General features: G+C 53.4%; 1 protein-coding gene across 3 annotated transcripts in view; it reads right to left on the reverse strand.

Moving 5' to 3' along the window:
* Positions 1–354: 354 nt before the first annotated feature.
* LMTK2 (lemur tyrosine kinase 2) overlaps positions 355–16,718 on the reverse strand; it is a 61,352-nt gene continuing 44,988 nt past the window's right edge. For all 3 annotated transcript variants that reach the window (XM_054718170.1, XM_054718168.1, XM_054718171.1), the window contains 5 exons: positions 14,697–14,846; positions 9,465–12,459; positions 5,407–5,539; positions 4,957–5,199; positions 355–3,940 (listed from right to left, as the gene is read on the reverse strand). In XM_054718170.1, the coding sequence (XP_054574145.1) occupies positions 3,912–3,940; positions 4,957–5,199; positions 5,407–5,539; positions 9,465–12,459; positions 14,697–14,846 (3,550 nt within the window). In that variant the 3' untranslated portion in view covers positions 355–3,911. The remainder of the gene's footprint in view (positions 3,941–4,956; positions 5,200–5,406; positions 5,540–9,464; positions 12,460–14,696; positions 14,847–16,718) is intronic.

Raw genomic sequence — 16,718 nt, forward strand, 5'->3', positions numbered from 1 at the left:
GGGTGCTCTCGGCAGCTGGGACCAGGAGAGCAAGGACCGGCGATGGGGACGAGGGCCACTCAGGGCACAGAAAGGCTGGTTTGGAGCTGATGAGCCTCTAGGTTTGGAGCTCATGGGATGCTGGAGCTCAGGAACTAAATGCTTCCGAAACGCATCCAAGGCTGCGGATTGCAGACACATTAAGGCAGCACCACGTGAAAGCTGGTTCCCAGTCACCACCCTCTGTTCCGGGGCGCCGGGATTTAGGTGGGATTTAGGTGTGCCTCGGAAAAGGGCATCTGAAGACCAGGGCCGTGCCAGCTACCTACCCAGGGTCTTCCGTGTTAGAATTATAGAATAAACACAGCAACAGAGTTTATAAATATATAACTATATTTATTTTGAATATTAAATAGTTTTTAAATTACAAGCAATTTATTGAATCACACTATGCATCAATATACAGTAGAAATCTTACAATTTAAAAATGTACACAATTTAAACTGAAAGTTCCTTCACTGTTACACTGCCGTGAAGATACTCTGACGACTGTGTTGCAGTACCACAGGGAAGCCGCACAGGTGTGCCTGCCCCTCGGGTCCTCCTCTGCGGACGGAACTGGACAGTGGAGGCGCAGGCCCACTGAGGCCACAGACACGGTCAGCCATTCAAACAACGGCTGCTGGTGGTTCAATACTGACAACACATCTTTAAGGATTTATTTGTACATTAGAGAGGACTTTCTTTTTAATAGTCAAAACTTGAGCCAACCCCGTCACAACCTAGGAAGATTGTGTTTGAGATTCAGGTCTGAAGAACTACAGCATTCTTCCTCTAAGGCTACTTCTCAGAAGGCTCCTGTCTTGCAGCCCCTGACCCGGTCCGCTTCTGGAATTTTCAGATGACCAGCTGAGTCAAGTTAAGCCAGGAGCAGCATCCCACACCTGGGCCCTCAGGGCAAACATGCGGCAAGTTAAGTCATTAACCCTACACACACCCTATGAACATAATACTAAGAGGCTTTTAAAGGTGTTTCATGGCAGCAAGACAGACAAAGACTTGTCTTAGATGAACCCATCTCTATAGAAACCACCGCCCGTACATTTAAAAATAGAATGATTTCCAATGCAGCGCTGCTGAGCTGCTTCACCCTTAAGATGAATGGCTGCCTCCCAGACCACAGTCCATGTCTCAGAAGGACTCGGGAGCACTTTTCCTACATTCTTTCTGACTTACAACAGTCACTGATAACCCACGGAACATCTAGCTAGGAAGGAAACGAAGGTTAGGTTGTTTGTACCACGGGATTAAACTCCACCAAAGGAGGACTAATTGAATTGAAACCTGATCAATTCCAAGGGAGGCCAGGAAAGGCTGTGAGCCAGTGTTTCACACCTCACCCGCCTTCCCTAGAGAATCACTGATTTGTTCACTGCATAACGTACTAGAGCAAGTGCTGCCTGAAAACCCACTACTGGTATACAACCGAGTTAAAAAAAAAAAAAATGCAACAAAGCACACGCTGACATTTCAGAAGTGGGCTGAAAAGTTTAAAGTTTAGTGTACATGATTTATTTCCTGCGTATTGCTTGAGATTTCAGAAGAACATGTTCACACACGTGTTCATTATAAATATAAAATATTCCCACCATGCAACCCCACAGTAAGATCTATTCCAACCCCTCCCCCCAACTCAATGTATAAAATGCCTTTTTGGCAATTAATTATGAGAGCGACACAGACTTAAAATAAATTAAAATGGGAATTATGTTGTTAAAATCTCCTTAATCATAGTGAAAAATGGTCAACCCAAAAATATCAGATTTAGCCTGGGCTGACTGTATAAGACTATATATTCTATGGATTGGCTTGGTTTTAGTCATTAAGTCTGAACCCCTTAAACCTATACTTTGAAAAAACTAGTATAATGGTCTTATTTCTCACTCAACCAAGCTGGTAGTTAGATGTAAAAATTCAGAAAGCTCAGGAAGTCTCCATAAGTAAGAAACTCAGAGTTTGGCAACTTTGGCAAAATCACCTTCTAATGCCCTGTTAACTTTTCAAAGTGCACACCACAGGGTCCGGTTCCCAGTAGCGCCCCTGGCCGCCCCCCCGCCCCCGTGGTGATCCATGCTCACAGCAAGTGGGGGGTAAAGGGCTCTTCTCCAGCGGAAGTCTCTGCTCTGAACGTTATTGCTAGTATAGAAAGTCAGCGGAGTGAACCAGAACTGGGAGTAAGGATCAACATTTCCTACGGAAACTAGCCAGAGCCCACATCTGCACCTGCCCTCGGCCAGAGCTCCTGACTGACGCCCCGTGCCCCGGGGCCTGGAGCCGGCCTCGGGCTCGGCTGGAGCCGGGAAAGCACATCGGCACGAGAGCACCCGGGGAGGGCGCCTGTGGGACCCGCCGAGCCCCCCAGCGCAGCGCCGCTCTAGCCCCTGGGCACTCCCCGCGGCGGAGCAGGACTCAGAGCTGCACAGAGGCCGCCAGCATGAGGTCGCACTGCACACACTCGTCCTTTTCCAGGAAGGGGAGGGCGTGGGCTGAATGCAGACGGGAGGGTCAGTGCAGGGCGCCCCGGGGCGGCGTCTGGGTGAACGGCCAGGCAGGGCTGCCCAGCGTCCGACCAGGAGGACGTGCTGGCTGCGGAGGCCTCGCCGCTGTCCCTTGTCCCTCCTTCCTCAGCGGCGGGATGGCATGTACGGCATCTCCTCGGCTGCAGACACCAGCCGCGCCTGGACGGGACGGGACAAGCCTCGGAGGGGTCCGAGGGGAAAATTCCGCTCTGGGGTTAAGAGCTCCACACCAGAGGCTGAGCCTTTACAAACAGAATCAAACCCTCTGGGTCCAGAGCCCTGCGGGAGCAGCTCCTCCCTCCGCCTCCCCGCCTCCTGCGGAAGGAGCTCAAGGACACGGACGCCACGGCAGGTGTCCAGTGATGGCGTGGCAGCTCGGGGGGGTGCCTCTGGGGGAAGGGCCAGGGGCCGCACAGTCTAACCAGCACTCAGTTGTGGGGTGTACCACCTGCTGATGTTTACCAAAAGGGTTTAAAAAGCGGGGGTGGGGAATCGCACAGAGAGGCTGCAAGGCCCTCGGCTCCTCAGAGAAGCCCCTCCGCCTCAGGGAAACCACCGCGCCGAGAAGGGACAGCAGGGGTTCCAGCCGAGCGACCGACCAAGGAGCAGCCTCTCGGGACCCATCAGAAACGTCTCCTGTGAGGACACGAAGCACTCACGTTCGGAATCGGTTATCGTTTACGAGAGAGGACCATCTGTACAACTCCAACAACTCTAAGGACTGCACACACTCAAAATATTTAAGCTTCACAAGTACCATGCAGGGCAAATACACTATAAAACAACCAAAGCATCAAACCAGTGGGGAGCACCAGCTTGACCTGCCTCGTTTTCCTTGAATAACTTAAGGTTCTGTACAATATCAGGGACTCTTAGGACATTTACCCACAGTGCAATTACAGAAGCAGTTAGTGATTTCTTACAAGAATAAGTATGGCTCACGGTGCCAGGCCCACCACGCGCCCTCTGGGCCCCCGTGCGCAGACGGAGGCAGGGGTGTGGACAGAGAGCACCCCGCGCGGAAACCAGAAACAGCCGGGAGCCCCCACGCACCCGAGCAGCGCCAGCCCTCCCACGGCAGACCAGAGCCCGAGTGTCTTTAGTGGTGAGAGTGGCTGCCGGCGCGCAGCTGCCGGGGCAGCAAACCACGCGGGACAGGACCCCGGCTCCCCAGACAGGCTTCCTGCCGTGGGTACCGGGCTCGGGGCCCAGGGCTGGCTCCCGCTCCGCCTCCTGAGTCTCTCCCTGTCCCGCCTCAGCAGCTGTCGCGTGGATGGCGTTGTCCGGTGGGCAGCACAGGCCGCCGCCGCGGGGAAGCAGCCTGGAACCTGAGATGCGTCAGCATGCATCCACCTAGTCCTTTTCTCCATCTTCGCTGCTTCCTGTAGGAGAGAGAAAGCTCAGCGGGGGTTAAGTGCCCGGACCGTCCCAGATAGAACAGTGGGGGTTCAAGTGCCCGGACGGTCCCAGGTAAAACAGCGGGGTTAAGTGCCCGGACCGTCCCGGGTAAAACAGCGGGGTTAAGTGCCCGGACCGTCCCAGGTAAAACAGCGGGGGCAGCATCGGATCTGCACGCAGGACAAGGGGCCGAAGCGCAGTGTGGGCACCACCACCTGCCGCGCCCCGGGCGGCCTTCCCAGGGCGGCAGGCACATCTGCTCCGCTCCCACGCTGGGTCAATGTCGAGGCTGAGGGCGCAGAAGGCGGCTGTGGCCGGCACACATCTGCCCCTCTGACAGGGCGGGAGGTCGTGCGCGCATTATCTAATCGGCACAATTAAGCGCAGCACAAACACAAACAAAAGCTCTTTATGTTTCCTAGTTATTATTTGATCTGCAAACTTCAAATAAAAAACGTACCTCTTAACAGTTATCTTGCAATCTAGTTATGGGGAAAAAGGGTCCGTATGTTCAGATAATACAACTTCAAATGTGCCCTGCCCGTGACTTCCCTCCCAGGCCTCTGGTATCGCACGAGGACCAAGACTTAATGGCAAAATCAACATTCCTGGGAGAAACCAGGGTGAATTTGGGCTCAATCCCAAAATTGGGGCCAAGTGTTCCTAAGAGCACAGCCTTCTGAAGAGCTGCTTCGAGGGGAGGAGGAACTGGAGACAGGGCTGGGGTGGCCAGCAGCAAAAGCAGAAAAAGGGAGGAGATGCCCCCACATGGGGGCAAGTCCCGCTTCCGCCCAGGCCAGCCCAGCGGGGGCAGCGAGGCGACGCCTGCAAGCAGTACTGAGCCCCTGGAGTAACAGGGTCTGGCAGGGTGGGATGTGGCCCCGCGAGCTGCGTAGCGAACTGTCCATAACCCACCCGCCAGGAAAGCAGCAGGTTAACACGCATTCTAGAAAAGGGGGATGGATCTCCCAGGACAGCCCCCAGGCCAGCACCCCCTCACCTCCTGGCTCAATGTCCGAGTCGGTGAGATGTGTGAGAGAAAAGCTGGCGATGCTGGCGGGAGAGATGGAGAACCGGGAGTACGGCGCCGTCTGGGGCCAGCTCTGCTCCGCGCTCCGGGGCGGCGGCGGCGGAGAAAAGTACTTGGAAGTCTGCAGAGACGGCTTGGAACTAAGAAGGTTACTCGTTGTCTTTGACATAAAAGGGTCTGGGGAGAAGTCGTCATCCCATTCAAAGCCTCCACCTGAAGGACAAAATGAGACATGGCTCTCCTGTGATCGGCTGATGATAAAGAACAGAGCAAACACACCCTGCAGATCAGCAAACACCGCTCGGCCAACAGATGGTGTGTCGTGGGTCCTTTAAAGCAACAGTGAAGCTATCTTCACAAGTTTACGTTCACAGCGCACTCTTTCTAGTTTACATTGAACCCGTCTGTGAAGTGAAGTACCTTCTTCGTCGGTGGAACTCTCGGAATTGATGCACCTGCTCAGGCAGGGGGAGCCTGACGACGGCGCCGGGCTGCTCCGCTCAGGGCCACGCGCTTCTGCCCCGCAGTGTCCCAGCTCTTTGGTTGGGGTCTCCTGAAAGGACAAGCAGAAAGCCCGTCAGGAAGTGCCGCCCCGGGAGCTGCAGGTGCACGCATCCCAGGCTGCGGTGCGTCTGACCGGCAGCTGTGAAATGCTCCTCTTAAAGGAGGTGGTTTCTGGTCCTGGAAGGGAGAACAGGAACACACAGCCCGGGCAGAAGGCACGAAGCAGCTACGTGGGGCCTCTGAGGAGGAGGCAGTAGCAGGCCGGTTGGGAAGAAGCCGGAATTCAGATACCAAACAGCAGTGAATTTCACCCCCTCCCCTGCCCCGAACCACCGCTCCTGGCCTGGCCTCCTGAGCCTGACCTGTGCATGGGCCACTCTCTGGCCAGACTGGACCGGGGCAGCGGCCCCCGACAGCTCCATCCAGTGCTCAGTGTGCTGGTTCAGGCGGATCTGCCATGCGCACTTGGAAGCAAGCGAGCGCTCAGAAACCACTTGACGGGGCTGCCTTTCTGAGCGCCTCTGTGGGGTCTCCGGTCCTCTCGGATGTCTCGGGCCTTCCTATTGTGGTCCTCTGGCCAGAAAGCTGGGGCTCTGGTCCCCCACCACGCTGCACGCTTCGCAGGGGAGCACAGAGGTAACAGAGATCAGGGGTCCTCCTCACTCTCTGGGCTCACAGGCCCTCTGGGTGGAGAGGACGTGCGCCCCCTCACGGTCACAGGAGCCGGGCACCCCTGTTGCTGCCACCCTGGGACTGCCGGGGGCTGGACCAGAGAAAGGGAATAAAAGGGAACTTCTCCTCCCCTTTCTGGAGCAGAACACCCCCTCCTGCTGCTTCTAGAAGCAGAACCAAAGAGCCCCGAGCGCTCTCTGTTCACTCCCGGGCCCGCTGTGCATTTCGGGGTGTGCTGAGTTCAAACAGCACACAAACACCTTAAAGAGAGAACCCCCAACCCACGAAGGCTTAAAAACTAACATGAGTGTAAATAATCTAAGGATCAAAGAGGAAGCCTTGAGGAAAATTAGAAAATACTGTGAACGCAATGAAAATACAACATTAAAATTTGTGGGGTGCAGCTAACGTAGTACGCAGAGGGACACTTATAACATGAAATGCTCATATTAGAAAGAAAAGGTCTACATCCTAAGCGTCTTCCTTAAGAGTCTAGAAAAGCAAAGCAAAATAAATCTAAAGCAACTGAAGAAAATAAATGACACAGCAGAAATCAATAAAATTGAAAAGAAAATAACGAAGAAAAAACACTCCATGAAATCAAAAGCAGTTCTTCAAAAAGATCAATAAATCTACACAATCTCTTTCACAAAGAGAAATACTGCCCAACTTCTTTTATGAGACCAGTGAGCATGTCCTCGGGTGAGGGGCCTGAAAACAAACAGAACACCCCGCCAGTCACTGAAGAGCCAGCGATGGAGACGCGGTGGCATGAACCGGGCTCGCCTCCGTGAAGACGGCAATTCTCCTCCACGAGCTTTAGGTGTCACGCGATTCCCATCAAAATCCAAGGCGGGTTTTTGTTTGCAGCTATAGACAAGCTGGTTCTGAAATCTCTATGGCAAATTACAGGAACTGCAGAAGCCAAAACAATTTTAAAAAGGAAGAAAAGTGATAGAGGAATCATACCCCTGATTTTAAGATTTAATCACAAGAGTGAGGTATTGGCAAAGAGGTGAATACACCAATCAGTGGAACAGAACAAAAAGTTCAGAAACAGACCCAGAGAGATATGGTCATTTAATTTTTGACAAAAGAGCAAAGGCTGTTCAATGGACAGGCAACAGTCTTCTCAGCAGACGGCACTGGAACAGCCGCACTCACATCCTAACATAAAACAATGAACCCCAACCTAAACCTCACACAGACATCAACTCAAAATGTGTAACAGATCGAAACATAAAACTTAAGAGAAAATATTCAGGATCTAGGGGTTGGTGAAGGGTGCTTAGACATAACAAAAGTATGAGCCAGCCCGGCCAGTGTGGCTCAGTGGTTGAGCACTGACCTAAGAACCAGGAGGTCACGGTTCGATTCCTGGTCAGGGCACTTGCCCCGTTTGCAGGCTCGATCCCCAGTAGGGGGCGTGCAGAAGGCAGCTGATCGATGATTCTCTCTTCATTGATGTTTCTCTCTTTCTCCCTCTCCCTTCCTCTCTCTGAAGTCAATAAAAACATATTTTAAAAAATTACGATCTATTAAAAAAAGTGATAAATGGAAGTCCATCAAAATTTAAAACTTTTGCTCTGTGAAAGACAACCTACAGACTGGGAGAAATATTTCCAAACCATGGATCTGACAAAGGACTCCTATCTAGAATTTATTAAAAAACTCAAAACTCAAGACACAGAGAATCCAGGTAAGAAAATGGGCAAAAGATGGGACATGTCACTGAAAAGGACGTACCGCCAGCCAGTGAGTGCGTGGAATGAATGAGCGCTGGAGAGTCGTGCAGCCTCACTGGCCAGCCACCGGGAAATGAAGTTAAGATCACGACTGAGGCTATCAGAAAGCAGAAATGAAAGACAGTGACACCACCCAATACTGCAAAGGTAAAGAGAACCTGAACCTCCCCGACACCGCGGAGGGACTGGCACAGCCTCTGTGGAAAAGGTTATTTTCTTTAAAAAATATCATAAACTTACCATACAACCTAGCAACCACACTCCTGGATTGTTCAGCTCCCCTCTCCCCCAATCTATGTCCACTGGAAACCTGCACACAACTGTCCAGAGTGGGAAAACCCAGTTGCCCCCAGCAGGTGGATCCTGAACCACCTGGGCACACCCACCCCGCGGAAAGCGCTCAGCAGCACCAAGGGAGGCACAGGGATCCCTGCGACTCGGATGGTCTAAAGGGATTACACAGAGAAAAGGCCAGCCTCGGAGGGCAGGTGCTGTGAGGTCCATTTACAGGACATTCCTGAAAAGACAGAACTAGCCTGAGGAGGCACAAAGCTGAGAGAGAGGCCGGCAGTCTGTCCCAAGGACTAACACCAAGGGCGGGCGGGCGGCTTTAAGGAGACAAGCGCCAAGGACTCCCACACCTTCTGGAACACGAAGGGGTCCCATCCCATCCATCGGTGCCTGTGACTGAGCTTTCCGTACAGTCTAGCTGATTCAAGCAGCAAATTCAAGGACTACAGAGACTAGTCGACAAAGAATATTTTTAAAAAAGTCTGAATTACAGACTGGTTCATTTTCAAAGAAGGCAAAGTCTGAGCCCACCTCGTGTGGTGCACAGCGGGCCGCCTGCTCCACAGTGGAGTGGAGGGCAGAGGAGGGTGGAGGGCAGGAGGGGGGTGGAGGGCAGGAGGGGGGAGGAGGGCAGGAGGGGGGAGGAGGGCAGGAGGGAGGAGGAGGGGGGGAGGGCAGAGGGGGGAGGAGGGGGAAAAGCAGAGGGGGGAGGAGGGCAGGAGGGCAGGATGGGGGAGGAGGGCAGAGGGGGGAGGAGTGGAGGAGGGGGGAGGGCAGAGGGGGAAGGAGGGGAGGAGGGGGGAGGAGGGGAGAAGGGCAGGATGGGGGAGGAGGGCAGGAGGGCAGGATGGGGGAGGAGGGCAGGAGGAGGAGGAGGAAAGGAGAGCCACAGACCCTGTTGCTGCCCACAGGCACTGCCACTGGGCCGCGTCTCCAGGGCTAATCATGAGCCAGCCTGTCCCAGCTTGCCCCTGCGTGCGGGGTCTTCCTGCCACTGTCAGGTTATAACAATGTCTGTGAAGGGTAACCAACTCCAGCAGGACTCGGCCGGGAGACCCAGGAAGGGCACAGATGTCCTTCCTTAATAAACAGGAGGCCCTGTGCAAACTGCACTTCTGCATTTTCCTGGAATTGTAACAGCAATCAACCGCAATGGCTTTTTAAAAACCAATCTGTGGCCTTAAGATGGAAATGAGGGAAACAGCACACCCCATGTCCTACCACATTCTGGAAGCCTCTAATATGACAACGTGGACTAACAGATACCTGGTCAAACAGATAGACTGTGACGTCATCAAAAAAGGTCACTGCCTTCTTTTCTCTGTTCCCGCCATCCGGACGCTGCTCAGCAGCAGCAGCCGCCGCCGCCGGGCGTTTCAGCAGGCTCCGCAGGGCCCTCCCGTCGTCGCTGCTGAGGATCACGGGGACAGGGTGCTCGACCTCGTCCTCCGACTCGGAGCTGAGGCTGTGCAGGCTGAACGCCCGCAGGTCCTCGTCTGAGTCGTCGCTGTTCTCATCTTCCTCGTCCGCATCCATGCCATCCTCGGAGAGGTCGAGCATCCCCGACACACCCAGCTTGCCCAGGTACTTCCCTTCGACGTCCGGCTCCTTCAGCTTGGGGCCCTCGGCGTGGCCGTGGCCGGGGAAGGGCCGATCGGCCGTCGGGTCCGCCGGGCTGCCGGAGCGGGGGGCGGGGCTGGCCAACGCGAGGAGCTCGTTGGTGTTCGTCCCGGTGGAGGCGATGGTGCAGGGGGGCTCTTCTTGGGCCTCGAAGTCGTCGCCGCTGCTCAGCTCCGAGTTTAACACGCTCGAGGGACTGCCAGCCTCGTCCTGGGGAGCGTGCAGCTCGCCGGAAATGTCCGTCAGTGCTGGCTGGGCCGTTTCTCTCGATTCCAGGAGCCGGGGATTCGGCAAAGCAGAGAGACACCTTTGGTCTGGCTGGCTGGTTTTGGTCTCCGGGCCACTGTCCGTGGTGCCGGGACTCTGCTCGGGAATGACTGGCTCAGGCAGAGGCTGACCCGTTACCAATGCCAAGGCTGACCCCGAGGCTCCTTGGACCCCCTCCGACTTCTTGTCAGGTTCGGAATCATTATCCGAGAAGTAAGCGGAATCCCGGTATGAGCTCTGAGAGCCAGCTGCAAAGGTCTGGGAGGTCACTTCGGTACTTCTGTGGCCATCGGCTGCGTCTGAGATGACGATGACAGGGTTGGGAGGCAACTCGCCATGACCGCTGTCGCCTGCTATGGCCACGTCTGAGGCCGAGGCACCGTCGGGAGCAGGGTGCAGAGTCCATTCAGGCGACTCCAAGTTCTCTGTCTCGTACCCGCTGTCTGCAGGCTTGTCAGGGGGCAAGAGTGTCTCCTGCCCGCCTCCTAAAGAACCCAACAGAGCCTCATGGACGTCCACGGAGTCCAGAGAATCGGGGGTCTCCACCGACTGTTCCGAAGTTGGGAGGGGCGTGGACAAGCTGTCTTCCAAAAGGCTGTCCTGACTGGCAGAGTCCGAGGAGAGGGCGGACACCAGGCCCCCCTCGTTTGCAGCATCTTGACAACCGAGCTGCTGCGAAGCGCCCCCGGCTCCCGGGCTGTGCTCCAGTGGCCGGTGCCTGGGAGGGTCTTCGGAAGGTGGCTGATTTTGCAGGTTCTGTCTCAGTTCCGGGAGACTGCTCTCCGTACTCATTTCACTGGCAAAACTGTCATCCACAAGCACGGAGTCACTCTGGGTCCGTCCCGAGGCCTCTCCACGTCGCTGAGCCAGCCTGTGGGGCGCAGGGCCCGTGTCTGTCCCAGCGTCGGCCGCGGGAATTCCAACCGGGACAGGCACAGAATCTACATTTGCTCCTTGGCCAGGACAGTCGTCATGGAGACTGACATCTGGACGCCCGGGCGTGGTTTCTCCCTGCTTCGGGAACACCCCTGTCGGTGCGCTGTGAGGCGTTCCTTCCGTTTCCAGTGAGGTAGGAGGTACCTGCACTTCCGGGGAGGACGGCAGCGCGGGGCTCGAAGCGTGGTCCCGGAGCACAACCCGTGTGTCCTGACCCTTCGCGCTTGTGTTTTCCTGCAACGAAGAAAAGCCGGGTTTGTTCTCAGCAAACATGAACTCAGCATCTAACGGGTTCCTCCGTGGAGTCTCTAACATGGTTTCCGTAAAACCAGCATTTCTAAGTTCTGTTTGAAGGTCATTTATATGTTCTTGGCTACACCACGCGTCTCTCAGTAAGTTTTTCTCTTGAAGAAATAAAAAGTTTGCTGACAACTCCTGCACATTCAGTGGATCAAAACCATCTCGGTGCGCAAGGTTGTCCGAGAAGCGAAGAGGCTCACAGTCCAAAAGCTCGCGGGGCTCTCCTTTCTCAAGGCGGCCTGTCACTGCTGCGTCTCTGGGGGCGTCCAGACTCGGACTTGAAGTGGCCGGCTGAAGGTCGGCTTCAACTCCATTCAGCTCCATTAGGTCAAACATTTTTTGGTGACTGGGCAGATCCTGCGATTTGTCAAGATCATTAAAAATATTGTTGAAAGGGCTCTCGGGGCCCCGGGTGGCACGCATGTCCTCAGGGGTGCTGGGATCTGTGGGGTCTGTGCTGCTTTGGAAGAAATCCTCATCTGTACTGGACTCCTCACACTCAAGGCCCCGGAGGGTCAGAAACTGGGGCGCCTCGTCACGCGTCCTCTCTGGATCCTCCAGGTCAGTGGTAAGCAGTGCAGGGGGGTAATCGAGCTCCAAGTTGCTACCACTTTTTTCTTCTAATTGGATGTAATAGTCGCTGCCAACAGAAAGGTTGTGGGCATCGAACACGGGGACCACTCCCGGGGCTCTCGCAGGGACGTCCTGGCCACTGCTGTCCTGCTTCCCGGGCCCGGGATCGGAAAGCGAACTCTCAAACACTTCAACGGGGAAGAAGATGCTCGTGTAAGACAAGGCCTCGTCGGGGGGGCCCCGGCTGCGCTCATCGAAGTGGTCGTGCTTAGCCGCCTCCCAGACATACTCAAAGCTCAGGCCCTGGCTGGTTTCCGTCACGGTGAGGACTTCCTCCATTTCACGACCAAGCCGATCCCGGGAGAAATGGTCGAGGATGGGGAAGGCGGCGCTGTTGGACGTGTCCCTGGTGTGCGGGTTTGGTTTCAGAGCGTTCCACTGCTGCTCGAAGTCGACCTCCGGGTCCCTCTGGCTCTGCATGCGCAGGTAGGTGAGCAGCCTGTGCACGTCCTCGGCCGCCGGTCTCTTGTCTGGTGGCGACCAACAGAACTGCAACACCTCATACCTGCGGACACACGACAGGCGGTGAGCGGGCTGGTAACTGACGAGCTCACTCGTCTCTGGATAACAAAGAACATCATAACCCGATGAACAAAAAGACAGATCCCGAGGCAGAGAAGCATCGAACAGACTGTCAAATTACAGCGGGAAGGCTGGGGGACGGGGGAGAGGTAAGAGATCAACTGAAGGGCTTGTATGCATGCATATAAGCATAACCAATGGACGCAAGACACTGCGGAGGTGGGGTGAGGGCATGTGCCGGGAGGTAGGGGAGGCCGGGGGAAGGTCAATGGGGGGGAAAAAAGAGACATATGTACTACTATTTGTAATACTTCAAACAATAAAAAAATAATGTTAAAAAAATACAAAACGAGAAAAAAAAAAGAATTGACCCCCCCCCCAAAAAAAACGTAATATGCAAATTGACTGAACAGCGGAACAACCAGTCGGCGGGGGGCGGGGGCTGGCGAGCAGGTGGCACCAAGGCATGTGCCAGCAGGCAGAGGGAAGGAACGCGATGGGGTGGGGGGGTTGGGGGCCGGTGGCACCATCCCCTGATCAGCCCGTCCGGTCGCCTCCCACAGAGGGAGGCCAGGTGGCGGCAGCGGTGGGGTGATGGGGATGGCGCCGTCCCGATCCCGTTCTTGCCTCCTGCAGAGGGAGGCCAAGTGGCAGCAGCGGCAGGGTGATGGGGGCGGTGCCATCCCCTGATCACCCGTCCGGTCGCCTCCCGCAGAGGGAGGCCAGGTGGCAACAACAGGGTAATGGGGCGGCGCCGTCCTGACTGGCCTGGTGGAGGCAGCATAGCAGCAGGGTGATGGGGGCGGCACCGTCCCCTAATCGCCCGTCCAGTCACCTCCCACAGAGGCCGGGTGGCAGCAGCGGGGTGATGGGGGTGGTGCCGATCCCTATCAGCCAGCCCGGTCGCCTCCTGCAGAGGGAGGCCAGACTGCAGCTTAGGCCCGCTCCCCACAGGGAGCTCCCCGTGGGGAGCAGGCCTAAGCCGTCAGTAGGACATCCCCTGCAGACTCCTGGACTGTGAGAGGGTGCAGGCCAGGCTGAGGGACCTTCCCCCACCCCAGTGCACGAATTTTCGTGCACCAGGCCTCTAGTTTCTAGAATAAGAAAAGACTTTACAAGAGCCCCTAAGCCAAATCGACAGCCCAGAAGTTTCTATACTTGAATCGCTGCTGGCCATAGGAAGGCGTTCAGTTCCTGGTGAGACCGTGGTGAGAGAGGAAATGCAGAAATAACACATTTGTCACTAATTTCTGTGTTCTCAGGACATTCCATAGGATCACTGCAATTCTGTTGCCTTGTCATTTGTTCCTCTGGTGTTTAACCAAGGACTTGTTACTGAATTCAGAAAGAGTAGTTTTAACATGCTGTCCTCAAAAACAACTGCCACGGGTATTCTGTGTGGAAAGAATGCACTTGCCTTGAGTTTGTAGATTTACTCACTTTATTTTGCAAAAACTCACACAGACAAATGCTCTGTAACTAATCTCACTGGCCCCTGACGAACAGTCACACTATAACCTTCTGCAGCACGTGGTCCCCTCAGACCATAAACGGAGCTGAGAGTGGAGGGAAAAGAGAGGAGGAAGCCCAAAAGGCAGCACCAGGAGCTGGTCTTCCAGGGCTGGCTGAACACAGCTGACGGCAGCCATGCAGAGACAACGTCACAAGCTGAACTTACAGCGTATATGCCAAGTTATTCTGAGGCAATGGTTCTAGCAACCTGGGAAGCTGAGCACTGCCCACAGGCAGGGGCACCAAGCTTCAGGGGCAATGCCAGCGGGCACACAGGGGTGTAGACAGAGGCCTAAAGAGAAGTGAACCAGATCCTAATTGGAAATGGAGTGAGAACTGGTTCAAAGACTCTTAAGAAATAAGTTTGTTTTGCAAATGTGAACATATGTTATGTTACGTTATGCAAATTAGTTTCAACTGCCAATTTAAATATTATCATTTTATGCTATCTGTTTTCTCACATATTAGATATCACTTACATAGCTAGCCTCATTTGAAAACAATTCTGCAATAGCAAACTCTCCTACTGTTGACTCTTTTAATAAATCTAACTTCACATTTTTTATTGCGCATAATACAAAAATCCCTGCTTGTTTCCATACTTTTTTCAAAAACAATGTTAAATTATAAAAATATACATTAATTATTTTAAAAAGTCATGAAAAATATAACATTTATTGTATAAAAACAGAAACAGAAGTCACCAACCATCTGTCAGAATAAGGCTGCTCCAGCTGGGGCTTGGGGAGTTTTGTGTCTCTCTCTCGAATGACCCGGTTAAGAACATCTAAGTTGGAAAGGTTGGAATACGGCTGAGCAGCATTATCAAAAAGTTCCCAAAGTGTCACACCCAGGGACCTGAGGGAAAAATAAAGTGATTATTTCTTTCTCCCTTTAGACGTTGAATTTTTAACATCCACATTATTTGTGCAGTCACTAGGAACTTTAAGGACAGGTGTGTACTGAAAGGTAGTAAAGACAGCTCTCTAACATGATTGAAAGAGACATTCTCATTAAACCGAGGACCATGGCAAGCAGGCCTCCTCTTAGCTACTGGTGGACACGACTCTGGTAGTTCTGGCCAATGCAAAACAATGTGAAACAGAGACAATAGGCACAATTATAGGGAGGAGCTAATCTGACCCTCAATTTCAAAAGTCAAGACATTATTTGAGAGAGAAACCAAGATGGCGGCATAGGTAAGCACCTGAACTTGCTGCCTCGCACAACCACTTCAAAACTACAACTAAAAGACAAAACGGACATCATCCAGAACCACAGGAAGGCTGGCTGAGTGGAAATTCTACAACTAGAAGGAAAGAGAAAAGCACACTGAGCCTCAGAGGAGCTGCGGAAGTAAAGTGCAGAGGTACGGAGGTGCGCGCACGGTAAGGGCTAGCAACTGAGGACGCGGCTGGCTTCTTCAATGGGAGGGAGACACAAGCTCCCGACCGCTCTGAACTCCAGTTCCAGGCAAGACTCTGGGGACCCAGACTCATATGGGAAGAAACTGGACTGCCTGGAAGCGGGCGGAACTCCAGGGTGGCTTTCTCTCAGAGGTGCTTGCAGCGATTACTGAGGGACACTGAGACCCAGGGGCCTCTTAGGGCAGGGCTGATGGGAAGCCATTACTATTTGCTCTGCCCTGAGACCCCGCCCCACCCAAACTGTGTGCAGAGGCTTTTGCATATGAATGGCCTGGTCCTTTGAAAACTAAACTTACTTAACAAACTGTAGCTGAGTCAGTGAGACCCAGAACATCCAAAAGAAGGCCCAAGGCCCCGCAGCAGCTTGCATTGCTTCACAGCTGGGCCTCATCTGGGCACCTCCAAACCCCAAACAAAGAAGAGGAATCTGCAGATCTCTCCATAGCTCCTGCTGGGTGGCCTCAGGCAGAGGCTAAATTAGCATCTCCTTGGAGATCCAAGAGCCAGTGTACCCAGTGGTCAGAGTGGGACTATGCAGATTAAACTCCTCAGATCCATAAGGGACACACTCAGGGGGAAGACTCAGTGAGTACCAAGCCCCACTGAAGCAAGTCTTGCCTCATAAGGGTGTCTCCAGCACAGAAGTTCTCCCATCGTAGACTCAGCTGATCCTCACAGCCAATTGGCCTGGAGGTCAATTCCTCCCAGTGATACCAACAACAATCAAGGCTTAACAACAAGACTGTGCACACAGCCCATAAAGGGGTGCACCAAGAGTGTCCACCTCAGGTAACTGAGGAGGCTGAGCCATTGGGCCCTATAGGACACCTAGCACATGAAGCCACTCTATCAACTCAGGGAAGCAGCCAAAATGTGGAGACAAAGAAACAGGTCACACACACACACACACACACACACACACACACAAAAAAAACAAAAAAAAAAAAAAAACAGGTCACAAATGAAAGAAATGGAGGAAAGCAAATGACTGGATATAGAGTTCAAAACTACGGTTATAAGGTTTTTTAAGAATTTTCTAGAAAAGGCCGATAAATTTAGTGAGACCCTCGAGGATATGAAAAAGGACCAACTAGAAATTTATCATACACTGACTGAAATTAAAAATAATATACATAGATCCAACAGCATACTAGAGGATCGCAAGAATCAAGTAAAAGATTTGAAATACAAAGAAGCAAAAAACACCCAACCGGAAAAGCAAAAAGAAAAAAGAATCCAAAAATATGAAGATAGTGTAAGGAGCCTCTGGGACAACTTCAAGCGTACCAACATCAGAATTATG

Source organism: Eptesicus fuscus, chromosome 6 (assembly GCF_027574615.1).
Source record: "Eptesicus fuscus isolate TK198812 chromosome 6, DD_ASM_mEF_20220401, whole genome shotgun sequence".
Taxonomy (NCBI): Eukaryota; Metazoa; Chordata; class Mammalia; order Chiroptera; family Vespertilionidae; genus Eptesicus; species Eptesicus fuscus.